The sequence below is a fragment of the Corvus hawaiiensis genome, chromosome 24 (genome assembly GCF_020740725.1).
Source record: "Corvus hawaiiensis isolate bCorHaw1 chromosome 24, bCorHaw1.pri.cur, whole genome shotgun sequence".
Lineage (NCBI taxonomy): Eukaryota > Metazoa > Chordata > Aves > Passeriformes > Corvidae > Corvus > Corvus hawaiiensis.
In genome coordinates, this window is record NC_063236.1 from 10,500,146 (window position 1) to 10,527,333 (window position 27,188).

A 27,188-nucleotide genomic window follows, 5' to 3' on the forward strand; every position below is an offset into this window, starting at 1 on the left:
TCAGGAGCCACCATCTCCATCGATTCCTGCACAGCAGAGCCCTCAGGGGAGCTCTTCCCTCTCACTCCTGCAGGTTGTTGGTGGCCAAGCTCTGAACTCTGGTGATGTGGGAACGCTGCAGCTGAAGAGCTCTTCTCTCCTTCCATTTTTTTCAGGAATGTTTCTTCCTACTCTGGCTTCTGGTCGTCCCCAGCACCGCCCTGCTGCAGTCGGGCTCTTTCTGTGGATTTATGACACATTTACAGCGAGTTCTGCAGGACAAGGCAAGGCGTGGGCACCCAGCGCTGTTTGCCAGAGCCACCTCCCCTCCAAACAGCTCCAGGGGCTGGAGCACAGGCAGAGCTTCCCTTTTGTTCCGCTCACCTCTGCCTTGAACTCCTCCAAAGCCATCCCAAGACGGCTGATGAATCCCCTAATAACCCCCCCAATAAACCCCCCTAATACCCCCCCAATAAACCCCCCTAATAACTCCCCAATAAACCCCCCTAATAAAGCCCCTCACATCACTCTGGCTTTGGTGTCTCCCCCAGCAGTGGGACTGACTCCCCCTCACTCCACAGCTGAGGCCTTACAGCGACTTTCAGGGTAAAATCAATGCAAATTCCACCAAAACCTTGCACTAAAGGAAACCTGCATGCTCAAACCCACATCCAGAAATCCTAACAAAGTCCCTGTGGAGTTCCCAGAGATGGAACCCGAACAGCAAAGAAAGGAAAAACACCAAAGAGCCTTCGCCTTGGAACCAAGCTACTGAGGGGAAATATATTAAGAAAAAGAATGTGATTTTCAAGTATTGCCTCAGAGCTGATTTATTCCTGACATAAAACTAAACTTCACAATGATATGGACTTTTTCCATGCATTATTCTAGATGGCAGTGTAAATCAACTGAGAATGCAGTCAGTAAAGTTGTTATTGCCAGCTCTAAAAATCCCACACTGTAGAAAAGATTCAAAGAATTATTAATATTTCCTCTATTCCTGTGTGCTGTGCTTGAGCAGGCACACAGAGGGAGGTTTTGAAAGTCAAAATAGAGCTATTGTATGGAGTAAAATAGCCCCAAATTCCGGGCATGGAGATTAACCTCAGCTCAGTGATTGTTCTCCGTGGGTCTGTGCCATTTAAATGGCGAGGAGCATCCCCTTCCCAGTGCTGGAGCTCCTGCTGGGAGACCCTGTCCCAGCCCAGTCCCACAGAACTCCCAGCGCCATCCGAAGGAAAGCGGGGCGGTTTCCAAACGCTGAGGAGTCGTTTGTTTGATGAAGGCAAATTCTATTTGCGTTCCACCTGGGAACATTGCAGCGCCAGCCCGGGCAGGGGCAGGAGCTGCTGGCCCAGCCCCGTCCCTCTGGTGCCCGGTGGGATCGCTGGCACTGCCGCTCCTGCTGCACTATCCCCGTGCTCCTGCTGACTCCCCTGCTTCCCAGCTCGGTGCTCCATCCCTTCCTCCTCCTCCTCCTCCTCCTCCTCCTCCTCCTCCTCCTCCTCGCCGAGCCCGGGCAGGCTCTAATCCCCGCAGACTCGGAGCTGAGCGGGAGCAGCCAACAGGAGTTGCTTTGTCTGTGCTGACTTGGGTAAGCAAAATATTCTTTCCTTACGAGCCATTTGCTGTTGCTGCTCTTGCACTGGAGCAGGTGGGATCCCCACTCACCTGCTTTTCTTTAAAATGGATTTTATCTTGTTAACAGGGAAATACCGGAGGACTTCTCCTCCGTAGTATCCTCCAGCACTGGTGTTATATTTAGCGATTTCATGGAAAGCTGTCTCTGGCATTTTACTTCCAAAGTATTTTAGGAAATCTGGGATATTTATAATGGAAATGGAGATTTTTGTAAGTGTTCCCCAAGTTGCTTTGGAAGGGGTGGCGTGGTGGGGGGAATACGGGAGGTTTGACATGGGTTTGTTTTTAATGGCGAGCTCGTGGTTTCAATTTCTTATTCTTTTGTCCCTGAACACGGAGGCTGCCCTGGCACTTCATTCATTCATTCATTCATTCACGTGCAGATTTACTTGCTTTGCTGTATTTTTTTTTAAATCAAAGCCATTTGAATTTGTATTCTCCTCTTTCTCCTATAAACTTCTAATTCCAAAGGCAAACCCCTGAAAGCTGCATGTCTGTTCCCCCTGCACATGGAAGTTTGTCACGAGACCATTAATCATGCCTTACAATCATTCTGCTAATGCAGTGCATCCATTCAGAAGCAGGGTCTGGCTGCAGATGGATTTGTTGCTGTGGGATATGGAAGCAGAACAAATTTCCTCAGGAAATATTTAAGCAAGGTCATAATAACATCCCTGGCACTCTGAGCAGTGTCGTGCTGGATCAGACAGAGCAGAGTAGTTCGTTGGCTCAGGCTGTAGAAGAGCCCAAAGATCAGACATTAATATCAAACCTGTTTATTATCTTATCTCTAGAATATAAACTCGACCGAAGCCCTGCATGTCGCTGTATTTGTTATGATGGGGAAGACGGAAGCTCCACAAATTAAAGCCATGTTATGCACTTCATTTTCAGCTCCAGAGGTCCTCCCCTGCATTAGTTAATGAGCTCTTCAATCTCATTATGCAACCTTAGCACACCGGTGTGCTTGCACTGCCAAGAGGTGAACAGGCAAAAGGGCACCACAGACCCCTGTTGGGATCAGGGTTAAAATAACGTGTATTCCATGTGCCTGTGGGTGCCCTCCGTGTGCATCCCACTGCTGGGGCTGGAATGTCCCCAGGCACACCTGGAGGGGTCAGGACGGAGCTGACAGGGGAAGGAGGGCAGGGCAGGGATGGGATGGGAGTGTGCAGATGGGCACACCACAGGGCAGGAAAAGCTGCCAGTCCCAGCACAAAGTGTGTGCCCAACTTCTGCCATGTTCTTAGTCCTGCGGGAAGCTTCTCCAGCTGCGTGGGTCGATCCATAAACCCAGGTTTGTGCACCAACAGTGGGACAGGTGAGGGCACTGGAAAGGGCACAGGGTGCCCAGAGAAGCTGTGGCTGCCCCTGGATACCTTGGAAGTGTCCAAGGCCAGGCTGGAGGGGGCTTGGAGCAGCCTGGGACAGTGGGAGGTGTCCCTGTCATGGCAGGGGTGGCACTGGATGAGCTTTGAGGTCCCTTCCCAAACCGTTCTGGGATTCTGGGATTGTTGCACCAGAGCTTGAACAAATAACAAAAGACAGACAACAAATACATCAAAGGTTGCGTTGTGACCAACTGCTGTCAAGTGCAACAGGTGACTTAACCAGAGTGAGAGACAAAGATGGGCTCCCAAAGACTCAGGGAATTCCCATTCTCCTGATCCCATAATCATGGCTGGACCCAGGCTGCCATGTCCTGCACCATGGCAAACACTTCCCCTTGTACCAAAAGAGGAAAAACCATGGAGAAGGATGTGATCCAACATGAGGGGAGTTGGCAAGTGTCCCTCACCTGAGCACATATGGAATCACAGGATGGTTTAGGTTGGAAGGGACCTTAAAAACCATTCCCTTCCACCCCCCCTGCCATATGCAGCTTTACATCTCAGGAACTCAAACATTCCATTATTTTGCTCTCAAAATAGCAGCATTTACTCCCCTTCCTCACAGAGAGGCGAGGGCAGGCAGGAAATGACTTGCTGATGATGGCACAGAAAAACTGAGAAAGCAGGAAATCAAATCCACGTGTAGGGAGCGAGAGCTGCTCATCCAGCCTGTCCCCAGCACCAACTGCCACACACCAAGTGACAGCAGGAGCAGCTCTGAGAGGAGCAGGTGATTCACAGGAGACTGAAGAAAACAGGATACTTCGTTCCGGTGGGAGCAAAATCCACTTTAAAATAAGGAACTTGTTGAATTCACAAGGAATTAAACATCAAAATACTCCAGGAATGGAGCTGAAATGAGCCAGGATTGGGCAAACTTAACCCTTGGGCTTGAATGGGCCAAATGCTCAGAACTGAGTGTCCATCACGCCACCGTCACCCCGGCGGTGGGGACGGTCACCTCTGCCCAGTGCAGGAGGGGTTTGTCTGCCCTGGGTCCCTCTGCCCCTCTCAGGCTGCCCATGGAGCTGCTCCCAACCAGGACGTGCTTCAGCACAGGAGCCCAAAATGCCACTTGTCCCCAGGGCCAGGCTGACCTACTTGGGTTTTTTTCTTTTTTCACCTCATATTCTCTGGTTGGCAGCAGGCTGGGAGAGGAGTGAAGAGCTCCTCTCAATTTCCCTGTCACTCAGCACCACTGCCAGCCCGGGTTTGATGTTTATTTAAGGTGGATAAAACTCACCTGCCATCACCAGCTGAATGTCTCTGCCAGCAAATTCTCCTTCTGTGATGTTCCATGCCTGTACATTTGGGATGGGCAGGTGACTTCAAAGAAAACATTATTTAGGGGCATAAAATAATTGGCAGAAAGGTTTCTACTGATTGATCAGCATTTTTGTGAGGGACTTTTGACCTTCACTGATTTCAAACAGCAAGATAAGGCTGGGTTCTATAAGGAGCTGCATTTCTAAGAGTTACACAGGCATCAGAAACCAGGAGGTAAATAAAGGTCAAGTTCATGAGGCCTTTGGTGATTTTATGGACTGAAGCCTTCAACTGTTTACAATTGAGTCAATTTTGGTTTCAATAATATTAAATTAACCTTTAAAAATTGTGTCAAGGAGCTGAAAACCCTGCAAACGTGCTAATTAAGGAGATAAAGTAGGTTCAGGACGAATCCAATATCTAAGCTGTCTCTCATGAAAAAAGACCTTTCAGCTTTTCCTCTGCTTTAATACTTCTGCCTTTTCCAAATGGATAACTAACATCCATGAAAGCTTTTGCTTTGTCTTCTAAAGGCCCAGCTATGTCCCACAGTTCCTGCTCTGGGAAGGCAGATTCTCCACACTCCCAGGGATGCTCCCCATGCCCCTGCTGCCCAGGGTCACTTTTACATCTGTTTTTCTCTCTTTTCCAGGCTCCTTTCTCTCCTTCCATTGTCCCTCCAGTCCTTAGACCCGATCTCATTATGAGTGCTGAGAGGTTTGTGGAACATTTCACACCTCCGAGACCTCGGCCAGCTCTAATTCTAATTCTAACTGGGGAGTCCTGGGCTTCCTGCAAGCACAAACCACGTCAGGCACCTCTTCTCCTTCTCCCCCTCACAGCGTTCCCTGCTTCCACTCTGGAGGAGATGGGGCGCAAGGAAGAGGACGACAGCAGCTCCTGGAAGAAGCAGACCAGCAACATCCGCACAACCTTCATTTTCATGGAGGCCCTGGGATCGTGAGTACCAGCCCTGCCCTCGGGGCAGGAGCACCCCCAGACCCGGCTCCCTCTGGGTCAGCCCGGGAACAGGTGAGGGGTGCCCAGGGCTGCTGCTGCTCCAGTTCCCAAACAGCTCCAAATCCCCCCAGCCCCAGGCACAGCTGAGTCCCCTCTGCCCTTCCCTCCATCCCCTCTAACCCTGATGGAAGCCTGGATAAGTTTTTGCTCCGTTCCTGCCTGCTCCTGCTGCTGCAAGGTCAGGGCTGGCGCAGGGAGAGGAATGACAATAACAAGTCGTATATTTAGCTCAGGAACCCTGACTCAGTTGGGGAATGAAACAAAAACAAGGATGTTGGAGTTGTACAATCCTTCCCTGTTCGTTAACAGCTTAATTTGCCTATTCATGGGGATGAGACAACAAAACATTTCCAAGGTGGTGGGGGAGGAATTGAATTACCTCCACCAGCAAGTTCTGTCATGGACAAATTTTCTGTGACTTCCGAGCCCATGACAAAGTTCCCAAAGAAGCAGCTACTCCAAATTCTGTGCCTTGTCAGCCTCAGAAATTAACTGAATTATCCAGCAGCTTTCACTAAAGGAATGAGGTTAGAAAAAGCTTTGTTCTCTCCTATCCCACTTGTTGATTCGTCATTTTTAATAAGGGGCATAATTATTATAAACTGTTTGGGACAGAGATGTAGAACAGATGCCCCAGCAGCTGATTTGTGGGTTGTTCATTTCCTACTATTGCTTTAATAGGAAAATTTATCATTAGCAATTGGGATTTTTCCCCACATGCATTGCTTCAGCTCCCTGAAGAATTGAAATTAAGATCTAGGACCTAAAATCACCTCAAACTTGTTATCACTTTCCCCCAGGGTCCATAGCATTGCCCTTCCTTGCCCTGCCCTCAGCTCCCTGCAGGGCTTCGCAGACTCAGAGCAAATTCCATTTCATGGCCCCCAATTAATGTCCCGCGGGTTTGATGAGGATTAGTGAGGACTGACCTGGCACAGTGTCACTGTCACTGCCCCGAGCCTCGTGCTCAGCTCCCCAGGACGAACCTTTAACAGGATTTAGGGCTTTAGGCAGGTTATAAATACCTGCTCCTGCTGCTTGGGGTGAGCCCTGGCCAGGGAGGGAGCAGCCACTCCCTGTCACTTTGTCACTGAGGGGACACAGCTGGCAACAGGTGACACCAACCCAAGCTGCAGCTCCCTGTGGGCTGGGCTATCTATTTTATAGATAAAACTGTGGGGTTTTATCTATACTGCATAACCTTGCCTTGAATATCCTAAGATTGGGGCTGCTGGAGGTACAGTTCCAGCTTTACAATCCCACCACGTTGTTTTCCCTGGCTATTTCCCCTCTCTGTCGGTCCCTCCCAGCTCCCAGAAGCAGCACCCACTGAAATGCAGCTTCTCCCCCTCTCTGCAGAGGTGCCTTCTCAGAGGTTTTCCTGGTGAAGCAGAAGAGCACTGGCAAGCTCTTTGCTCTGAAATGCATCAAGAAGTCTCCTCTCAACAGGGACAGCAGCTTGGAGAACGAAATAGCAGTGCTGAAAAAGTGAGTGTTACAGTCCAAGGAACACTCCTGACGGACTGGGTACCTCAAATAAAGGGTCTGGTCCCCACCACTGATGGTGCTTGGTGCTTCAAAAGGACTTGGATGGGCATCAGTGATCCTCTGCCACACAGGGGGAGGGACATCAGCCCCAGAACACCCCGGTGAAATTTCACTGGTGATTAAAGCAAGATGACCATCGGGTTTCCCACCTCAGAAGCCCCTTCCGTCCTTGCCAGGTTTTGTTTCTGACCCATGTTTCCCTTTGCAGAATAAAGCACGAAAACATTGTGACTTTAGAAGATATTTATGAGAGCACAACCCACTTCTACCTGGTCATGCAGCTGTGAGTACCATCAGAGCCATTTCTGTGGGGCCACAGGGGCAGGAGCAGGGGGATTTCAGCACCCACACCCCAGAGCCCCTCAAGGGTCCATTCAAGCACCCTCAGTGCCAAGGTTGGAACCAACCCGGACACTCCTTGTGGCATCTTGGCTCATCCCCGTTTTAACAGCAGCTTTCTAAACCATGATTTGGATCTATTTATGCAAATGAATTCCTCACAGTTTAGCAGGGCAGAGGCAGAAGTATTTCTAATTAGAGCTGTGCCACGCAGGGTTTCTAGAAATGGAATGGGCACCGTGTCAGCAGAAGAGAAAGAGCCCTGAGCACCCGGCTGCTGCTGCTGCTGAACTGTAAATTTAGCAAAGGACAAAAGCCTATAACCACTTGTGGAGTAGAGCCTGAGGCAGGGCTGGATACCTGCAGCTCAGCCCTACCAGGATTTACCTCACAACCTCACCCAAGTTCCCCAGGTTTACCAGCAATCCTCACTGGCAGCCTGGAATCGCACCCAGGAGCATCCATCGGCCTCAGCCTCCCAAAAGCTGCTGCCCGAGGAATGGTTCTGCTGTAAAAGGACCAGAAACTCAGCTGACCTAACACCAAAGCAAGATTAGCTTTGTTTACGTTTTTTCCAGTCCTTTTCTGTCTAAGCTGCCCTCTCCACAGGGTGTCTGGGGGAGAGCTGTTTGACAGGATCCTGGAGCGAGGCGTCTACACGGAGAAAGATGCGAGCCTGGTGATCCACCAGGTCCTGACAGCTGTCAAGTACCTCCACGAGAACGGGATCGTGCACCGGGACCTGAAGGTGAGCCCTGCCCTGGCTCCTGGCCCGTGGGGAGCTGGCAGCTTCACCTGCTCTGCCCCACCACCTTCTGCTCCTCTTTGCCATTTTCCTGCCACAAATTTCACCCTCTGACCCCCGCCGTGTTCACAGCCTGAGAACCTCCTTTACCTCACCCCCGAAGAGAACTCCAAAATCATGATCACGGATTTTGGCTTGTCGAAAATGGAGCAGAACGGGATCATGTCCACAGCCTGTGGGACTCCAGGATACGTGGGTGAGCCAAGGGGCAGCAGTGGGGTTGTGCTGGTGGATTTCCTGGAAAACAGTTGTGCACATACAGGACATTGCCTGGAAGAAGGGAAAAAAATACATCAATACGTTGCTAATGACATGCTACTCACAGATGAACTGCACAGACCCTACAAACAGGCGTAGGGACTGAAAAACATCAAAACTTTTAAAATGCAAAGAAAAGGGTAATTTTGAGAAAAATGTATTTATTGAAAAAATTATAAAAATTATTTTAATGCAATGGGATTTTGTTTAATTCCCACCAGACTACATTGGCAGGATGCAGCTCCCTGGTTAAACCTCACTGTGCAGGCAGAGATTGTCTGTGGTTCCTTCTGTTTAATGGCATAAAATAGATACAAAAACCACAGACCAGTTCAGCTGGGAAATGGGGCTGGTGCTGGCTGAGACTGCTGCTTCTCCCAGTGCTGGATAATTCATTACTGCTCAGAACTCCCCTTTGGTTTTGCTGTCCTGCAGCCCCCGAGGTGCTGGCCCAGAAGCCCTACAGCAAAGCCGTGGACTGCTGGTCCATCGGGGTGATCACCTACATCCTGTGAGTACCAGCAAGCAGCAGCATCCCACTTGTTTTTCCGTGAGTTTCCCAACTCCCCCGGGGCTCTGTGGAGCGGCAGCGGGGGCGATGCCAGACCTCCTATTTTTCTGTGGAGCACAGCACTGAATTCCTCCTAAACACAGGAATTAAAGGGCTGTGGGGAATCAAGTGCAGGAGCGGAGATGAAAGGAATCACATTTGCTCTGTTCTGTGCCTCATCCTGTGCTTTGTTTTTCTCCAATTCCCTACAAATACCGTTCCATCTTCCCGGGGACTTTTTGTTTCGTTCCCTCCCACACCGATCAGCTCGGTACCAGCTGTGGCTTTGTCCTCTCGCTGCTGCAGGGAAGTTTTTAACTCTTTTGTGCATCTTTACAGATCCACTGAGCAGAGAGGGACGGAGGAGCGGGCAGAGCAGCTCCTCTGCCACTCCTCACTCCTGTGGCCTCCCCGGGCTCTGGAGAAGCCTGTGCCCACTTTGTGGTGGCATTGAAGGGCCCCTGGCTCTGTGCTCTGTTCCAGGCTCTGTGGGTACCCCCCTTTCTATGAAGAAACTGAATCCAAACTCTTTGAAAAGATTAAGGAAGGCTACTACGAGTTTGAGTCTCCGTTTTGGGACGATATCTCCGAGTCAGGTAAAGCTCCGGCACTGGGAAGCTCCACGCTCCCTCCCGCAGGCTCAATCCCAAATCCCCAAACCAGCCAAGCCCTGAACGCCCTGTGCTGCCTCAGCAGGGAAGGGGAGGGCTGGGGCTCTGAGTGGAGTCACTCACACAGCAGCAAGCCCTCGGATGTGGGGATGGTGGGGATGATCAGAGGCTCCATCTCCTCAGTGCTGGGGGAATGATGCCAAAGCAAAGCTGCCCTGGCAGACAGGGAGGTGCTTGGAGCCTGCCTGGAATGCAGCATCCTCAGCTGAGGCCTTGGTTAGTGTAAACCTGATTTTCACAAACGATTACTGAGCTCTGAGCGGGCTTAGATTTCCCTTGGAAGTGTCCCAGGCCAGGCTGGATGGGGCTTGGAGCAGCCTGGGACAGTGGGAAGTGTCCCTGCCCAGGGTAGGGGTGGCACTGGATGGGCTTTAAGGCTCCTTCCAACCCAAATAGTCTCTGATTCTGTAAGAAGGGAAACTCCAGGGGTTTTCCGCATTTTTTTCCTGTGTCCTGTCAGCCACCACTTCCCCAGCCCAACCTGCTCGTGGAGCTCCCCTGTGCACAGCTCACTGCAGGCTGCATCCTCACGGCCCATTCCAACATCAATCCTTAATACAAACAAACAAGCCTAGCAGGGCTGTGCTGGGGTTTAATAACAAACATCACAATCCCTCCTGCAAGAAAAAGAAAAAAAAGGGGAGAGATGTAAAAGCTCTTCAGGGCAACTTCTAAATCTGCTCAGTTGGCACTTCATGGTTTTTAGAGTTATTTTTTAAGTGAATAATTAAACTGCAACTCACACAGTCTAAGAGTGAAGTTTGGCACATCCACAGTTGATATTTTTTCATCTGGAGCCTGTCCCTATGAGAATCTCCCTTTATTGGAGCAATTACAGAATTATTAAGGTTGGAAAAGACACGCAAGATCACGTCCAGCCTTTGAATGAATCCCACCATGCCCACCAAACCACATCACCAAGTGCCATCTACTCACTGTTTGAGCACTTCCAGGGATGGTGACTCCACCGCTGCCCTGGGCAGCCCCTTCCAGTGCCTGACCACTCTTTCAGTGAAGGAATTTTTCCCAATATCCAACCTGCACCTCCCCTGGTGCAGGGATACAAATCCCTTCTAATCAGGGCTGACCTCTGTGATGTTCATCCAGCAGCATTTCCCATGTTCTGTTAGGGCCAGGTCTGGCAAGAAGGTGAAAATAACCTTTTCTCTCTGTTTTTTTCCCCCTTTCCCAAACAGCCAAGGATTTCATCCGACATTTACTGGAGAAGAACCCAAGCGCGAGGTTCACCTGTGAGGAAGCCCTGCGGCACCCGTGGTGAGGGGACAGGGTGGCCATGGGGATTCTCCAGCCCCCATGTCTCGCTCCATGTGCTCCGTGGGAGCTGGGAACAGGAGCATCCCTGGGAACAGGAGTGTCCCCCACCCCGTCATTAACGTCACCGCCGCCCCCGCGCTGGCTCCTTCTTGTGAGCAAAGAAAGCAAACGATGAATAATTAAAGATGCAATTTGTGCATATTTGCCTCCACAAACAGAGGCAGAGAAGAAATCCCACCCTGAGCTTTCTCAGGCTTTGAAGTGTGTGTTTGTGTTACATTTTGTTGCTGTTTTTCCTTTGGGTTTAATTATTGCTGATTGAACGTACAAAGCAGTTCAGTGCTTCCAGAATGTGGAATGCCTTACAAATGCCATCTGCTTACGAGCCCATTTTCTTCTCTTCCCATCTGCAGGATTAATGGAAATACAGCCCTTCACCGTGACATCTACCCATCTGTCAGTGCTCAGATCCAGAAAAACTTTGCAAAGAGCAAATGGAGGGTAAGTGGCTGCTGCCAGGAGCCCAGAGCCATTTCACCAACAAATACCAGTTGCTGTCAGCCAGCACGGAGCAGGGCTTCAGCTGGGTGGGTAAGCACCCAAAAGTTGGGATCCTCCAAAGCTGGATCCTCCACACTGCCTGCAGTCAGTGTTTGCAGGGTGTTTGGAGCAATATTCCCTGCTGCAAAGTGAGCTGGGAGATTCACCACAAACATCGAGCTCCGGGGCCTCACCAGGAGAGCAGAGGGCAGGGGGCCGTTCCCAGCTGTTCCCCATTTTCCTCGGGTGGAAACTCCAAATGCATCAGCAGCTTGCACTCGATGGAAAACACGGAGTTTATGGCAGGAACGTGCCCGTGCCAACAGCCAGTGCCAACAGCGCTGTGCCCGGTGTCACCTGGGGGGACAACGTGTCCTGGCAGCACCAGGTGCTCACCAGGGGTTTTGTCTCCTTCCCCAGCAAGCCTTCAACGCTGCGGCCGTCGTGCACCACATGAAGAAGCTGCACATGAGCGGCCACGGGGCAGCTGAGAGCTCTGTCCCTGTCACAGAGACCTCAGAGCCCCCCAGACCCAGCAGCCCCACGGGGACCCCCCCGCCAGCAGCGCCAAGCGGTGACAAGGACACAGCGCAGGGCCCCTCACAGGGGTACCCAAACCCACCCACTCAGCCCGAGCAGGACACAGGAATGGGCGAGGAAAAGCTGCCAAGCCCCCCGGAGGAGGGACCCCTGCCCAGGGACAGCAGCCTGGCCCTGCCGGACACCCACAGCCCCCCGGAGGAGGGACCCCTGCCCGGGGACAGCAGCCTGGCCCTGCCGGACACCCACAGCCCCCCGGAGGAGGGACCCCTGCCCGGGGACAGCAGCCTGGCCCTGCCGGACACCCACAGCCCCTCGGGCAGGAGCTCCTGCGGCTGCAGCCCCTCCTGTGTGGGCCACGAGAGGACAAAGGTGTCCTCCTGCTCCGAGACAGCGCTGCCCAAAAAGTCTTCAAAATCCCAGTAGGTATCCAGGTCCTTTCCATTAACTTCCAGCACATTGTATGGGAATGACCATCCCTGGAAGGAGATGCCTGGCACAGGGGCTGGTGCCAGGTGGAGGGAGAAGGGGAGGAATGAGCCAAGGCTCTGGCTGGGAGCTGTGCCCAGCCCAGGCTCTCCTGGGTGTGTCTGAGCACGGGGTGGGCAGGTGGCCCGGGCTGGGTGGCCCGGCTCCCCACGGACTGGAGCACAACTGGTTTTCCAGAAAAGCTTTCAGTGTTCCAAGCTGCTGGTGCTGAGTGCCCAGACCCTGCTGTGGCTGCAGGGGCTGCACCCAGCCCTGCTTTGCTCTCATAGCTGATGTTCTGTAATTAACACCACAATCCCCCTGCAGAATGACTGTAAATAATTGCTATTTCTCGTCTTTCTGTTCTGTTCCACCCATTCCCAACCAGTCATTTCAAGTCAGAGGTTCTTGTTCCAATGAAAACCAGTAAACACTCATCTCACTGTGGCACTGGGCAAACTGGAGTTTGTTTGATCATGTGATGGAGGCAGCCACCTGGTCAGAGGTGAGTGCTCTGCAATCCAATCACCAGCTGCTTTTAATTAATCCAGTTAGGGCAGGCAAAAGGGAAAGGCACAAATAGCACAGTGACTGTACATGAAGTAAATGAACCCGGGTTTTTTGCAGCAGAAAAAGCCTTTCACCAAACCTCCTCTCAAGCAATGACTCAGCTCTCAGCTTCCATCAGGGCCAGGCCAGTGACTCTGAATCCAACTTTTACATCACAACAAGGTTGCCCAGGAACGTGAGAGAGGAACCCAAGCATGGGTTTGTCACACCAAACTCTACAATTATTTCAACCTATTCATGAGGGAAAAACACTGGTGCAAGCCTCTCCCTCAGCTGGGATTGGGGCTGTTCAGCCAGGTCTCAGACCATGAGCAAAGGGCTGACAAGAGCTGCGGGTGCAGGGCTCAGCACAGGCAGGACCTCTCTTTCCCACATTTGGCCCAGGCAGGTTTAAATGTCTTTGTGAGCAGAGCACAGAGACGCTCATTTTGTAAAGCAGAGTAAAATAATGCGAGTTTGATCCTGTTTGACCACAGCTTGGCTCAATCCTGCTATCATCTGCATGGCTTTGTGTGTGAGCAGTGAGAAGCTTTGCTGTTAGATCCTGCTCTAAGGAATGGCCCAAAGGTGAGCTCCTGCTGGCAGAGCTCTCCTCAAAAGCTACATCAGGGAGCTGCCTCCTCTCATGTCCTGTGCCAGTCTCCGCTGATGAGGTCGTTTGAACAGGACTGTTACGCACAAAGGATGAACAGCAGAGACAAATGCGGGTTAGAGCCACTACAGACTCCAAAAAGGCCCATTCCAACAATCAGTGCTGTGACAGCCCTTTGTAACCGAGCCCTCAAAGGGATCTGAGCTGTCCCTCGCCCCCACTGCTGCTCATTAGCAGCACGTTCTGCAGGCAGCAGCGAGTGAAACAAAGCCCAGTCCTCACCTGGAATTCTTTCTCTTGCAGAACCAGAAGGGCTCTTTTTTCTGCACTTCAGAGCCAGACACCGCCAGTGTGAGCAGGAAAGGAGGCTCTGCCCCCCAGCAGCTCTCGGAGAGCAGTGACCAGCTGGGGACAGGGGCACAGTAGTGCCAGGAATCCATCGCTGCAGTGGCCTCGAGGTGTTTCTGGATCATCATAGCTGGGAGGAGGCACGGGAAGGTCTGAGGCTCCTGCTCCCACACCCAGTGTACATTATCCATAGGGCGTCATCAGTGCTACGAGCTTTTGTTTTCTGTTTAGTTGTCAACGCACAAATGCACTGCACAACACCAACCCCACAAACCAAAGCCATGCAGAGCTTTACTCCGTGGCAGCTCAGCTGTTTTTACAACCCTCACCCTCTCCACTCCTTGTGCTTGGTTAGTCCCAGGCTTTGGCACTCTGGAGTTCAGCTGCCCAGCCCTCACTGCAGCTGCAACAGGAGAGAGAACCTGCTAGAAGCCTCCCTGTGTCTGACAATAACACAGCAAGGTCTGAGTTCCGCTTCCAAGGCTGTAATTGCACAATGAATACTTGCTTAATAAAGCTGAGTTTTGTTTTCTAAAGCGCCTCTTGGTTATTCATAGAAATCTGATGTGGAAATGGTCTGTTAAGTCCCTCCTAAAGCTTTCCCTGTGCATCCCAGACCTGCTCCCGCTGGTGTTTCTCTGGCAAAATGTTCCGTGGTAAATAAGCAGATTGTGGCAGAAAATCAAACAAGACATCTGACTTCACCTTCGACTATGTGTTTCTCTAATTTGCATAAATATAGGTATGTTGTAGAGAGGGAGATAAAATTCTCCGTTTCTCTGATCTGCTTATTTGAAGGAAGATCTCAGAGGGAAGTACTGAAGCCATGGCATGTTTGAAGAATTAACTGCAGCACAGATAAAAAGCTTTAAAAGACCCCACAGGAGGGCTTTAATTTGAACAGTGAAATTCAGCTTAAAGAGCTTGAATTGGCTAAAAGAAGAAAAAAAAAATGTCCTGCTTTCTAAAGCCCTCTGGAAATAACAACCTGGGGATGTGTTTATTTGCCATGGGAGCCTGATGTCTCTCCCCTTTTCTCCTCCAACCACTGGGCAGCTTTGGCCAGTCCAACCCACTCTGTGGGGCTGCTCCTTTGGTTCAGTGCAGCTATTTTCCAGAGGTATGGAAAATTAACTTGCTAAAAATAGAGATACTGGACACAGGAGAACTCCAGCTGGAAAACGGGAATGAATGCACCAGTCCGTGTGTGCAGAGGAGGCAGCAATGCCCTGGAGCACGGGGGCTCCTCAGGAGCACCTCTCGTAGTAGGCAACTCTCTCCTTGATGGTGTCCCGGATCCTCCCCACCTGCTCCTCCAGCCCTGACAGCCGGGACAGCCTGGACATCAGAGCCTTGTTGCCTTCCTGAATTTCCGACTCCAAAGCTGAGGAGAGAGGGAAGGGAAGGGAAGGGAAGGGAAGGGAAGGGAAGGGAAGGGAAGGGAAGGGAAGGGAAGGGAAGGGAAGGGAAGGGAAGGGAAGGGAAGGGAAGGGAAGGGAAGGGAAGGGAAGGGAAGGGAAGGGAAGGGAAGGGAAGGGAAGGGAAGGGAAGGGAAGGGAAGGGAAGGGAAGGGAAGGGAAGGGAAGGGAAGGGAAGGGAAGGGTTACATGGTGGGGTTGGGCTGAGCCTCCACCTCCCTCCTGCGCAGCTCTGATGGGGCAAGAAAACCAACATCCTGCACTGCCTCTGCTCCCCCTCTAAAACAACCCCAAACAACCACTCCCAACAAAGCCATCTGCTTTGAATGCTTAAAAATGGAAGTGAGTGTGTGGAGGAAAACGGGAGCACAGTGGCATTTGAAAACTCTCAATTTCCTGGCACAGCACCACCAGCTACAGCCCAAATCCCACCCTCTCACTGCCCAAAGTGCGTTGTCCTCCTCGTCACTCCCTTCCCTCACACCACAGCAGCCCAGGAGCTGCTCCCCAGGGCACAATTACGCTGAGTTTGCGAGAGCCTTACTTTCCATCCTGAGCATGATGCCCATGGTCTCCTCGAAGAGGGCCTGCGCCTCCCGGCCGATGCTCTGCACCCTCCTGCCCTGCTCGCCCAGCGCCGGGCTCTGCCCCATCCTGCCCTGCAGCTCCGTGTACAGCTCCTTCACTTGTGCAAAAGCCTGGGGAAAAGCAAACAAGCACTGCAGGTAGGATCCAGCAGGCTGCAGAGAAGGGGTTTTTCCAGTGTTGAATCCTGCTTAGATATTAAACGGATGCTGCACTAGAGCATTGTTACCAAATGTGTGACAGTTTGTGATGCACTCAAAGACTGACAGACAGCTCCATGGGCCGCTCTGCCTCAGGCAGGACAGACCAGAAATGAGTTCCCAGCAAAGGGCGTTAGGATTGGGAATGACTCTGGAGAAATTCAGCTGTGGGATGATGCTGCGATGTGACAGCACACGAGCCATGGCCTGGACAGGAAAATCTCCTCTCCTCGTCCCGAGCCAGGACACAGCTGGCTGTGCTGTGCTGCTGCTGGGAGCCGGGACACCCCACAGCTGGTACCTGCTGGGCACTGCTGGCCTGCTGTGCCGCTGTCCCCGCCATATCCTGCATGTCCCTGGCCCGCAGGCGGTTCTGGTCAGTGCCGCGCTGCAGCTGCGAGAGCCGCCCGGCCAGCCCGGCCAGCCCGGCCCCGATGGCCACCACGTTCCTCTCGGCCGGACCAAGGACAGCCTCGATCTGAGAGCAGAGGGATCCACGTCAGGTCACATCCAAAGGCCCTCCCTGTGCAGGGACCAGCTCTGCTGGCCGAGGGACTCAGGATCGCTACTGGGAAGGCACCGGGCATCGCTCACCTCCTCCACACGCTCCTGGATGAAGCGCAGGGAGGAGCCCGAGCCCCTGAGGGCCCCCTGGGCCTCCAGCAGCACCGTGTTGGCTCGCTGCAGGGTCCCCACCACCTCTTCCACGCTGCCCTCCACAGCGTTGGCCCGGTTCCTGGGGAAAGGTTAGAAGCAGCCAGGAGTGAGCGTGGGTAAGGGCACAGACTGGAAGTCGAGGTCACAGAGGTAAAATCAGGGAGCTTGAGAAGCAAGACAGGATTGCTACTGGGAAAGTTGCCATCTCCCATCCCCAAAACCCACAGGTCTGGACTGCAGCAGGTTTCCTTGTGAGAGAAACATTAGTTCCACTTCACAGCCTCAAGCAAAGGAGACAAACTAAGAAGGGGAGAGAAACACCTTCCTTCAAACTAGTCAGAAATATTTCATAGTGCATAACAAGGTATTGAAGGGGAAGCAATAACCATGGGAGCAGTTCCAGTGAACAGTTTTCTGCTCGCAGTGGGACTGTTCAGGCTGGGTGGCAGAGCCCTGGAGAAAGCCAGGCTCCCCTGTCTCATCACTTCCAGCAGGTTAAGCAGGTGTCAGACACTGCCAAGGAGTTTATAGACTTATCCTGCTGACCTTCTCACTGGGGGATTGCTGCAAGTCAACTTGTGACAAAGCAGATGCTCCAAATTGGCAAGGACACCCTGTAATTACTTTTTAAGGGACCGTGGAATAATCCTCCCAACTTTCACCCAGAAAACAAATAGCCCACTGAATCTCCTCATGCTCTCTTGTGCAATTAGGATGTAGGTCACCAATATCAACTAATACCAGGGCAACACTGTCATGTCCCAACACAGGCACTCGAGATAAGAGAAAAGCCTCCATTGCTTTTGATAAAGCCCTTCTTGTCCTGGTATCTATAATAGGATCTATTCTTGGTAGATTTATTCACCTAGGGCCCCAGGGAGGTGTCTGGAGATTGCAGACTCATTCTTTTAGGCACTGGATGGACGCAGAAGGTTCTGGCCTAAAACTTCAGATTGTGCAAGCCAGGACAACTCAGGCAGAGCAAGATTTGAACCCAGCTGAGAACCACCAGTTCCACCCCAGCCAAGGGACCCTCAGCTGCCAAAGGCCTTGAACCCCCACCGACCTGGCCTGTTCTGCCTCCTGCTGCAGCCTCTTGGCCCTGGCAATGTCCTCGGCCGTCTGGGCAAGGATGTCCTCCGGGCACTGCAGCTCCGTCGCCAGCTTTTGGATCTCGGTCATTTTCCTCCGGACTGCAGCAGCGTCCGTGGGGAGGCGCAAGGACAGAACTGACTCACTGATTTCCTGGATAGAGGCAGGATCCGTGTCCTTGTCTGCAGACAGACAGCATCAGGAAAGGTGGGAGTGCAAATGCAAGGGAGGAGGAGGGCAGACACCCATGCACATCTCACACACGTCTCATTCCAGACAGCTGCCAGCATCCCTTCTGAATTAATCTCTTTGAATTCCATGTACTTCTCATTCACACCAGCAAAACTTTCAGCAAACAGCTGAAATGATACCTTGAATTTGGCAACGAGAACACCATGGCTGAGCCCAGAGCAGTCAGGCAGCCCTCACTGAGCAGATGAGGGTGTGTTTCAAGACAAGCCTTTTTTCATTTCAGAAATAAAAGTTAATAAATCAGAAGCAGGCATAGCCCAAGGGACATTAGCCCAGCGATTAGCTCAGAAATATCTTCACCCATCATTAGCACCAGGCAGCACCAAATGACCTGATTTTCTTATTCAGCTAATGCTCAGGAGGCTCATTATGTTATTACAATCTGTCTGTGAACAATAAGTCATCCCATCAGTTTGTAGGACAACAAGGAATTCTCATCTGATTAACAGCCTGCTCCAGAGAAGGGTCATCTGTCTGTTTGCATCACTGAGCCTGGCCACAAAACCTCTCTGCATCGGGTCACTGCTGGCTGCAAATCCCCATCCCCGGAGTGTCCAGGGAGCACCTGGACGTGGTACTCAGTGCCCTGGGCTGGTGACAAGGTGGGGATCAGGCACAGCTTGGACTTGATGACCTTGGAGGTCTTTTCCAACCTCATTGATTCTCTGATCACTGTAAAAACCAGCTGTGTCCCTGCACAAAGCAGGCTGCAGCCCCAGCCTTGCAGTGCCAGGGGTACCTGACAGGAAGCTCCGCACTCGCTGGATGAGCTGCCGGATGCGCCGCACGTCCCCCTCGATCTGCGTCCTGGTCACCCCCAGCTGCTCCACCAGCCGCCGCGTGCTGCTCTGGATCTGACTCGCAGACAGCTCTGTTGTCTTAATCTGCAAACAACAGCGACCTGATGGTGCCTTCTGCTCGTCCTAGAGCCCACAGCCCTGCTGCAGCTCCGAGGGAACTGGGCGAGGAAACGATGCTCTTCCCTGTTCTCTCTGTGCCTAAGCTTTAAAGGACTGTGAATGTTAAAGACTGAGGGTTGGATCTGCAAAGGAGGCTCTCAAAGAGAGACAGCACCTTTCAGCTTCTAAAAACACCTTTGAAATGGATTTTGAATGACTTTGAACCCTCACTTTCTCTTTGCAAGGCACAGAAAGAAGCTGCAAGAGCCCTAACACACAAACTCTCCCTGATTCCACCAAATGCTAGAGCAGACACACCTAAAGGATCCAAGAGTTTTCCATATTCCCACCCCTTCTGCCGTATTGATCCCAACCCAGGAGTGAGAAAGATTTCCTTGTGGTGTGTCCAGAGCCACTCACGTGCCTTCAGCTGGGCAGGCAGGACCCACGCACACAGCAGGGAGCCTCCCACTCAAAAGCTCCTGGATTTCTGAAGCTACCCAAAGGATCAAGCCTCAAATAAGGTTTGAGGTGGGGCATTCCTCACTCTCTGCTGCGGTAAGCAAAGGTCCAAGCAGGGGGACAGGCAGTGCCCACACTCACCAGCTGCGCCGTGTCCCGGAGCCGGGCACTCAGGCTGCCGAACTCCTTGGCCGCTTGCCCAGCCGCAGCCAGGGCCCCGCTGGCCAGCGGGAAGAGGCCGCGGCAGGGCCGGCCGGCCTCGCAGGCAGAGCTGTTGTCCCGAGGGCACAGCAGCCCCTGGCAACGGGCAGGGGTGCACGGCTCCACTCGGGCCCCTCCGCACACCTGGGTAGGGAGAGAACAGCTGGAGTTGGGCAGCGCCCGGCTGGAGACCCTTGGTGCCCGTGGGGGGCAAACACAGAACCACAGGGGCTGCAGACCCGGCCAGGGCAGCTGGGAACTGCTGAGCTCGAGCTGCAGGAGCTGCCTGGGCACCAGGAGGGAGCGCAGAGGGGCTGGCAGTGACACGGGTGGCACAGCCCAAAGCACTGCAGATGTGCCACTGTTGGACAAGGGCAGGCAGAGCTGGATGCCCACACCTGAGCCAGCGACACCAGGTCAGCATCGCCTCACCAGCCCGAGCTGGAGCAGAAACAGGAGCCAAAGCCCAGTGGCTCACGATGAGTAACAGCACATCTGTGTGGAGCAAACACCTCTGCAGAACCACCCATCCACCCTGCACTGTTTGCTGTGGGGAGACCTGGACCAGAAGCCCCTGGAGAGCAGCAGCAGTTTGCACTGCACAGCATCTGGCAGAGTCAGCCCCAAGCTCACACTGCAGCAGGGGCACGTGCACAGCCAGGGCCAGGCTGACGGCTCAGAACGTGCTGGTGCCCCGAGCAGCAGAGAGGAGAGGCTGGTGGTCTCCACAGCAACCGACACTGAAATGGATCTCCATGGCAATAACAAAGCAGTGAAGGAGAAATAAGAGAAACCTCATCCAGAAATTAAGTGGTTCTTGGAGATACCAGAACTGCCACAAGAGAGCCCCCAGAGGGAAAAGCACATGACTGGGAGGGGGTGGTGGGCAGTGCTTTGGGATCTGTAATCCCCGGGCAGGGGCTGCTCAGCCAATTCTCCACCGATGGCCCCAGCAGCAGCTGAGTCTGTCTGGACAGAGACTTTGTCCTGCCGTGCCGGCCCGCCTGAGGAGATGGCACGGCTGCGAGGCCAGGCTTCTGCCTCCCGAGCTCTGCAGGGCCCCCCGAAAACCGCACACACCCCGTGGGGAAGTTAAAAACCCACTTTGCATCTTCACCTGGTTGATGACAGGGGTGAGGTTGGGGGCTGAGGCCAGCTCGCCCTTCAGGGCCAGCAGCTCGGCCGCGGCCGCAGCCAGGCCCCGCTGCAGCCCCGCGGCGCTCCGGCGGCTCTCCCGCGCCTGGGCCAGCAGCCCCGGGGCACCGGCGGCCAGGCTGCTGGCACTGCTGGAGGTCTGGTGGGCAGAGCGGATGGTCTGGAAGGCTCCTGTGGGAATAAAGCCGGTAAATGGCACAAATGACGCACGAATGCAGCACAGCCCCTCGGCGAGGCGCTGGCTCTGCCCTGCAGCGGCTGCCTGCACAGGAGCGGGGTGCAGCCAGGGATTAGTCACTGAGGCATCACCAAAAACTCCTTTTAATTCCAAACACCTTCCAGCCATTCCTTCAGCGAGCTCGAGGTCTCCTGAAGGACTGAACTCTGGGTTGGGGTTAAAAGGCTGAAACAAAACTGAAGGCAGCCAAGGCACACATGCTGATCCTGGGCTTTCGCAGGGCAGGACAGATTTCAGAGCCTTTTCCCAGCTCCTGAGCAGCCCCAAAATTCCTCTCCAGCACAGGCTGGAAGGAGGGTGGCCAGGACATGGAGCTCTGAGCCCTGCACGGACAGAGAGGTGCAGAGTGAACTGCCCTGGTGCAGCCACTGGGCACAGCTGGCACGTCCCCGAGCTGAGTGTGTGCTGTGGCAGCGAGGGGACAGCAGGGAGGCACTGGGAGAGGAGCTGGAGCGGGGATCTCATGGCAGCAGCCACCAGCAGCATCGGAGGGCTTAATTAGCTCTTCTCCTCCCAAGTGCCTGACAGCCGCCTGGCTCTCTTCCCCACCCTCCATCCCTTCCATCTGTGCACAACCTCCCTCCTCTCAGCCATGGATTCAGTGACACTTTCCCAGCAGGGCTGTCCCCTTCCCCCCCCTCCCCGGCAGCAGAGATTGTGCTGGTGGGGAACAGGAACACAAATGAGCTCCCAGCCCCAAAACACCAGAGCAAATACCCCAGCAGTGTGAAAGCCCAGGTCATGGAGCAGAGGCTGCATTGGAAGCATCCCTCTCACTGGGAAAGGAGATCTGTTTGCTGTTCTGAGGCTGACAGCAGGTTAAAAACTCCTTCTCATCCGCCCATCCGGGGGGAAACCCCAGGCACAGTCACACTGAGGTAAATTAATAACTGCAAATGAAGAGATGTTGCAGCTGCAGAGCTGTACCTGACAGGTCCGTGCTGCGGCTGGCTTCAAACTGGGTCTTCTTGCTCTGGTACTGGGAGTTGGTGGCAAACAAGCTGCTGTTGAGGGCTTCGAGCTCCCTCGAGAGGGAGGCAGTGTCATCCAGGAAACGAAGGTCAGGATTTATGCCTCGGACCTGCTCCCTAGCAGAGAAAAAGAACAAAATGTGAATTAAGCACAGAGCAAAGCACCTACAGACAGAGAGCAGGGCTGAGAGAGCCATCTGTGCTGGGGCACTGCCAGCACCTGGCAGAGGGGCACCTCTGAGCCCAGGGACAGCTGAGGACCCGCCAGGGCCTCACAGGTTTGCAGAGAGAGGGGCTGGGCTGCAGCCCCCCACAGCAGGGCCTGGGAATGCTGGATGTGCCCTGAGAGTGCCAGCACACAGCCTGCCCACGCTCCTCCTGGGTGCACGGGACAGGCACACATGGAAGCGCTGCTCTCCTGCATCCCCGCTCACTCCGTGAGCAGAGCAAGGCATTGCAGGGACAGGAACAAAGCAGAACCCATGCAAGCAGCTCCCAGAGAAACCCCAGCAGCTCCTCCTGGATCAGGGATGTGCCCCACAGGCAGCACCCATCCCTCACCTGATGGCAGCGAGCGCACTGCCCGCCTGGGCCAGGCTCTGCGGTGTCACAGCGGAGCGGCCGAGGATCCCCTGTGCCTGCTGCAAGTTCCCCAGCGCCTGCGAGAGGCGAGGGCCGAGCCGGGAGTCCCCCGTGCCCGTGGGCAGCCACGCCGTAGCGTTGGCCAGGCTGGCCTGGCGCAGGTGTAGGCGCTCAATGTCCCCGTCGTAGGTGTGGAAGCAGGGGTGGCACAGCTGGCAGCCGGGGTAGGAGCTGCAGTGGCCCCGCTGGCACTGGTCACAGCGGGGCCCAGTGATACCGCTGCGGCACAGGCACCGGCCCGTGGCCTGGTCACAGCCCACCTCCTCCGTGCCCTGGAAGTCGCAGTCACACTCTGGGACAGGAAAGGTGGAGAGAGAGAGAGGTGAAGCCCAAAAGAGGGTGGTGCTGAACAACTTCATATCTGTATAAGACTAGCCCTTAATTAGGGTTAATGAGATCCCAACCTGACGTCCATCCCCTCCCACCAGCTCCTGCAGCAGCTGGGACAAAGGTGGCATGGGCAGAGGAATGGGAAGAGCCCCTGACCCCGTAGGGCCAGCCCAGGGTGGCCCAGGGCCTGCCCAAAGCTGCTGGGAGGGCATTTGTGGATACTGCAGATGACCTGGGAGGCTGCTCCAGAGAGGAAATTTCTCTTGCAAAACAGCACGGGAACTGGGATGTCAGGACATGGGCCAGCTACGCCTTTTCCCAGATAATCCGTGATTTCACATGGGAAACGCCAAGCCAAACCAAAAGGAAAGGTCCCTACCTGTGCACCCTCCCCGTGCATCTCTGTAGTGCCTGGGTGGGCACAGCTGCTGCCCCATGGCCGAGCACGTCTGTCCCGTGAAGCCGTCCCTGCACGGGCACTGTCCTGTGAACTGAGAGGGGAACACGTCAGGGACATTGCTGGACACTCTCCCTCAGCTGCTCTTGACCACCAAAACCAGCACCTGGACCATTTCCTCTGCTCAGTCTGTGCCCAGGCCGTGCCCGCGCTGCCCATGCCAGGCTGCACCTCAGGCACAGGATGCAAACAGGCTCCAAACAGCCCCAGCACCACAAGGAGGGTGTTCAGCCTTGTTTCAAAAACAAAGCAATCGCCCACGAGCAGCTGCTTTGCCATCTCAGGTCTCCTCCCCACGCTGAGCTCGTTTGGAACCTATCTTAGGCTCTTAGAATTTGTCATGGTTTGGGGTTTTTTACATTTAACTTTAATTTTCCCAGTTGCCTCTTAAGCCTGAAGTGGCACACATGCTTTTCATTGACAAATGAGCATAATTAACTTCCCTCGCCTGTATGAAGATGTCTTATTAGGGCTTCCTTGATAAATATCAGCCTTCTTAAAATGACTTAATCTTGCCTCAGTAATTACCACCTTCTTTCATTTTCCTGAATAATCTGTCATGGTGTTTTCTAGGAATTAGGAGAAGGAAAGTAAGAGTGGGATGCACTGGGGAACACACGGCTCTTTTTGTGAAGGTTCCCATGGATGGGACAAGACAAAGGAGCCACCCAACAGGTGGGTTTGATGCTCTGACAGGTCCCCAGTGAGGGGACACGTGGCCGTGGCACCCTGGTCTGTGCAGCTCAGCTCCCAAGAGCCCCTCACAGCAGCACTTGTGGAGTCGGGAAAGGAAAAAATGGAGCAAGCACAGGGAAACAAAAAGGAAACCCTGCTGAAGGAAGAGGCGTCACCCCGAGGCTGCCCAGGGCGGGCTGGGGGTACCTGGTTGCACTGGGGGCTGCGGGAGCCGCGGGGGTGGCAGGCACAGGGCCGGCAGCCCTGCCCGCTGCCCAGGTCCCAGTGCCCGGCCGCGCACTGCCCGCAGTCGCTGCCCACCACGTTGGGCAGGCAGGAGCACCTCCCGCTCTCATCGTCACAGGGCTCGTCCTGCCGTGTCCCCAGGGCATTGCAGGCGCATCCTGGAACGCGGAGGGGTTGGTTTGGGATTGGTACAAACGAGCGCAGAGCACCAGGCCAGCCTCCCAAAGGACCTAGTAGCCACCCAAAGGGGCTCTCCCATCTCTCCCTTCCCACCCGAGCTCAAGGGATGTGCACCTTGCTCTGACAGCCCCCCCAAATGCTGCAGCAGGAATTGGAGCCCAAGGGGTCCCAGCATCCTCCAGCCCAGGGGCACACAGGCCTGCCCTGACCCACGGCTGCCCCGTGCTGCTGCCCCGCTCTGCGCACGGCATCACCTCCTGCCTGCCCTGAGCCCCGGGGGCACTCAGATACAGCTGCACCCCCCAAACCCCACCTGCCCTGTGCTTTTTGCTAAACTTACACCTGAAACCACCCCCAGACTGAACAAGGAGCTTTTACAAACCTTTACAAAACAGGCCCTTGGCTTGAAAACCCCAAACCAAAGCTGGGCAGGACCTGGGTCCCTTTTGGGGCCACGGAAGGGGGAGAGGTGGGGAGGGGGCATCCCGGGGGCAAGGGGAATGTCCCAGGGGTACTCACTGCGGCACCCAGCGGGGTTGGCACCGGTCAGCAGGGCAAAGCCCGGCTTGCAGAGGTGGCAGCGGTCCCCCTGCACATTGTCCTTGCAGACACAGCGCCCTGTCACCGGGTCACAGGCAGAGCCGGGCATGGTGCCATCCGGGTCACACTCACAGGCTGCAAATGGCCAAGAAATGTCCCAGCTGAGGGGCGCAGGGGCTGGGGAAGGGGCTGCGGGGCTTTAGGGATGTCACTCACGCAGACAGGCCTCGGGGTGGCTCAGCTGCTGCTGGTGGTTGCGGAAATAGTTGGTTTTGCAGCGCTCGCAGTTGTTGCCCTCGGTGTTGTGCTGGCAGTTGTCACACACCCCCCCGCTGGCCCCGCCACTGGCCCGGTACAGCTCAGGGTCGAAGTGGCACGAGGACGAGTGGCCATTGCAGTCGCATCCTAAAAAAATCCCAGAACACAGCTCGGTTGGAGCCGGCACCGTGCAAACCCCTCCAGCAGCAGCAGCAGCGGCACTAGAGGGTGCCCAAGGCTCCTGTGTGACACAGGGACACCCGATGACAGCCCCACAAGTGGCACCGGGGAGCTGGGCACTGGTGCAGCCCATGAGTGGCAAAGGTGCCGAGACACCCGTGTCACCACCCACCCCACAGAGGGTCCCAGGAAAGGGGCTCGGAGCTCACGGCTGGGCAGGATTTGGGGCGGGGGAAGCACTGGCCGTACTCTGGCACTCGTGGGGGTCGCTGTCCTCAGCGGGTGCCCAGGGCCGGGCGTTGAACAGGGCGGCACAACGCTCGCAGTGGGGCCCGGCCGTGTTGTGCTGGCACACGCAGTGACCAGAGACCTGCTGCAAAGACAAGGTGTGACCCATCCTGGTGGCAGCGGCTCAGGACAGAGCTTCATCCTCCCAGTGCCCCTCCAGCTCCTGCCTCTCTGGTTCATGCCCATTGAAGAGCCTCCCACAGCCCATTTCTGGGCACCATGGCCAAGGCATCCCTAGGAGCGCTCCAGGCAGGTGCTGGAGCCATCCCGCTGGTGCCGAGGCCCCTGGTGCCCTGAGCTCACCGTGCTGTGCTGGTCCCCCGCAGGGGCGCAGCGCTCGGCGTGGCCGTGGCAGAAGCAGCTCCCCAGCACCTGCATCTCTGTCACGGCGTAGAAGGTGCTGGGCGAGTGGTACCCCTGGCGTGGGACATGCGGCAGCTCCGTGAAGTTGATCCGCAGGTTGGTGAAGGGCCCCAGCTCTGTTGGGGACAGGGGACAGGTGTGATGTGAGGGGCAGCAGGTGCCCAGCAGAAGCTCTTTGCAGTTGGTGGGAAGGCTTGGAGCAAGGGAAGGAGGAACTGGCACAAAGAGCAGCAGCTGAGCCGTCAGCAAAGACCAAACGCTGCTGCCTGACGCCCCGGACGGGCAGCTCAGGGTCCCCCAAGGGTTACCCCAGCTCAGGGCTTCCCTTCACTGCAGGGAGAACCACGAGGAGCCTCATTCCTCTCTCCCTTTCTCAGCTCTGAGGAGGCCCATCACTTACTCTCGATGGCTTGGCTGTAAGAGGAGGTGGTTGTAGACCCCAGGTCTTGGACACTGAATTTCACCTTAGAGGGACAAACACCAGGTTAAAAAGCAGGAAACTCGAGCTGCTCTCTATTCCTGCTTGGGGCACCGTGTGCTCCAGACCTGCCTCTGCACAACATCACTAAACACAGGGAAAGCCTTTGGAGCTGCAGAGGATTTTGCAGGAAAACCAACACAACACCTCATGTGTCACAGAGCAGCAAAGGATTTCCTGCCAGAGGAGCAGGAATCCCAAGGATTGCCCTCAGCAGTGCTGGGTGGCCACGGGCCACATCCCTCACCAGGTGTACAAGACTCCCAGGCCACCCACCCCAACCCAGGGCCACAAGAGGGGGTCCCTGCCACAAACCCCAAATCCCTACCGTGCCCCCGTGCACAGGGTGGCCCCGCAGCTCCTGGCACCGGGGATCCTGCCAGCCCTCGGGGGAGCCGGGGGGCACGCGGGGGAAGGCGGCGGCGCAGTCGGAGGCCAGGTACCGCAGCACCTGCCACGTCCTGCCGGCGTCCACGGAGCGCTCGATCAGCATCGCTGCGGGCGGCGACTGCGGGCAGGGACAGAGAACCACAGGCTGGCACCACGGGCTGACACCACAGCCCCAGCCAGGCCCTGCCCTGGCACTACCTGTCCCTCCTCCTCCCTGCAGGCTGCTGGAG

The 27,188-nt window shown here is 54.8% G+C and overlaps 2 protein-coding genes across 9 annotated transcripts in view; one reads left to right on the forward strand and one right to left on the reverse strand.

Annotated features, from left to right (window-relative positions):
* Nucleotides 1–1,189: 1,189 nt before the first annotated feature.
* Nucleotides 1,190–14,337, forward strand: CAMK1G (calcium/calmodulin dependent protein kinase IG). Its single transcript, XM_048327993.1, has 13 exons — nucleotides 1,190–1,573; nucleotides 5,120–5,237; nucleotides 6,657–6,785; nucleotides 7,054–7,128; nucleotides 7,794–7,932; nucleotides 8,062–8,185; nucleotides 8,683–8,758; nucleotides 9,281–9,393; nucleotides 10,665–10,743; nucleotides 11,157–11,244; nucleotides 11,704–12,245; nucleotides 12,680–12,796; nucleotides 13,757–14,337. Exons 2-12 carry the CDS (start codon nucleotides 5,146–5,148, stop codon nucleotides 12,771–12,773), a joined length of 1,551 nt encoding a protein of 516 aa, XP_048183950.1. The 5' UTR covers nucleotides 1,190–1,573; nucleotides 5,120–5,145; the 3' UTR covers nucleotides 12,774–12,796; nucleotides 13,757–14,337.
* Nucleotides 14,338–14,664: 327 nt separating this feature from the next.
* LAMB3 (laminin subunit beta 3) overlaps nucleotides 14,665–27,188 on the reverse strand; it is a 41,500-nt gene continuing 28,976 nt past the window's right edge. For 7 of the 8 annotated variants that reach the window (XM_048327990.1, XM_048327991.1, XM_048327987.1 and 4 more), the window contains 18 exons: nucleotides 26,897–27,076; nucleotides 26,491–26,554; nucleotides 26,031–26,206; nucleotides 25,689–25,812; nucleotides 25,218–25,406; nucleotides 24,981–25,136; nucleotides 24,243–24,439; nucleotides 23,283–23,394; nucleotides 22,493–22,865; nucleotides 21,888–22,048; nucleotides 20,685–20,893; nucleotides 19,508–19,711; nucleotides 18,745–18,889; nucleotides 17,728–17,935; nucleotides 16,599–16,740; nucleotides 16,306–16,482; nucleotides 15,764–15,917; nucleotides 14,665–15,185 (listed from right to left, as the gene is read on the reverse strand). In XM_048327990.1, the coding sequence (XP_048183947.1) occupies nucleotides 15,049–15,185; nucleotides 15,764–15,917; nucleotides 16,306–16,482; nucleotides 16,599–16,740; nucleotides 17,728–17,935; nucleotides 18,745–18,889; nucleotides 19,508–19,711; nucleotides 20,685–20,893; nucleotides 21,888–22,048; nucleotides 22,493–22,865; nucleotides 23,283–23,394; nucleotides 24,243–24,439; nucleotides 24,981–25,136; nucleotides 25,218–25,406; nucleotides 25,689–25,812; nucleotides 26,031–26,206; nucleotides 26,491–26,554; nucleotides 26,897–27,076 (3,108 nt within the window). In that variant the 3' untranslated portion in view covers nucleotides 14,665–15,048. The remainder of the gene's footprint in view (nucleotides 15,186–15,763; nucleotides 15,918–16,305; nucleotides 16,483–16,598; nucleotides 16,741–17,727; nucleotides 17,936–18,744; nucleotides 18,890–19,507; nucleotides 19,712–20,684; nucleotides 20,894–21,887; nucleotides 22,049–22,492; nucleotides 22,866–23,282; nucleotides 23,395–24,242; nucleotides 24,440–24,980; nucleotides 25,137–25,217; nucleotides 25,407–25,688; nucleotides 25,813–26,030; nucleotides 26,207–26,490; nucleotides 26,555–26,896; nucleotides 27,077–27,188) is intronic. The other variant, XM_048327986.1, reaches the window with a different exon arrangement.

Coding starts and splice junctions, on each gene's coding strand:
- CAMK1G (XM_048327993.1), top strand. CDS start 5,146: ATGGGGCGCAAGGAAGAGGACGACAGCAGCTCCTGGAAGAAGCAGACC. Junction 7,933..8,061: donor TCGTGCACCGGGACCTGAAG/GTGAGCCCTGCC, acceptor CCGTGTTCACAG/CCTGAGAACCTCCTTTACCT. Junction 10,744..11,156: donor GAAGCCCTGCGGCACCCGTG/GTGAGGGGACAG, acceptor TCCCATCTGCAG/GATTAATGGAAATACAGCCC.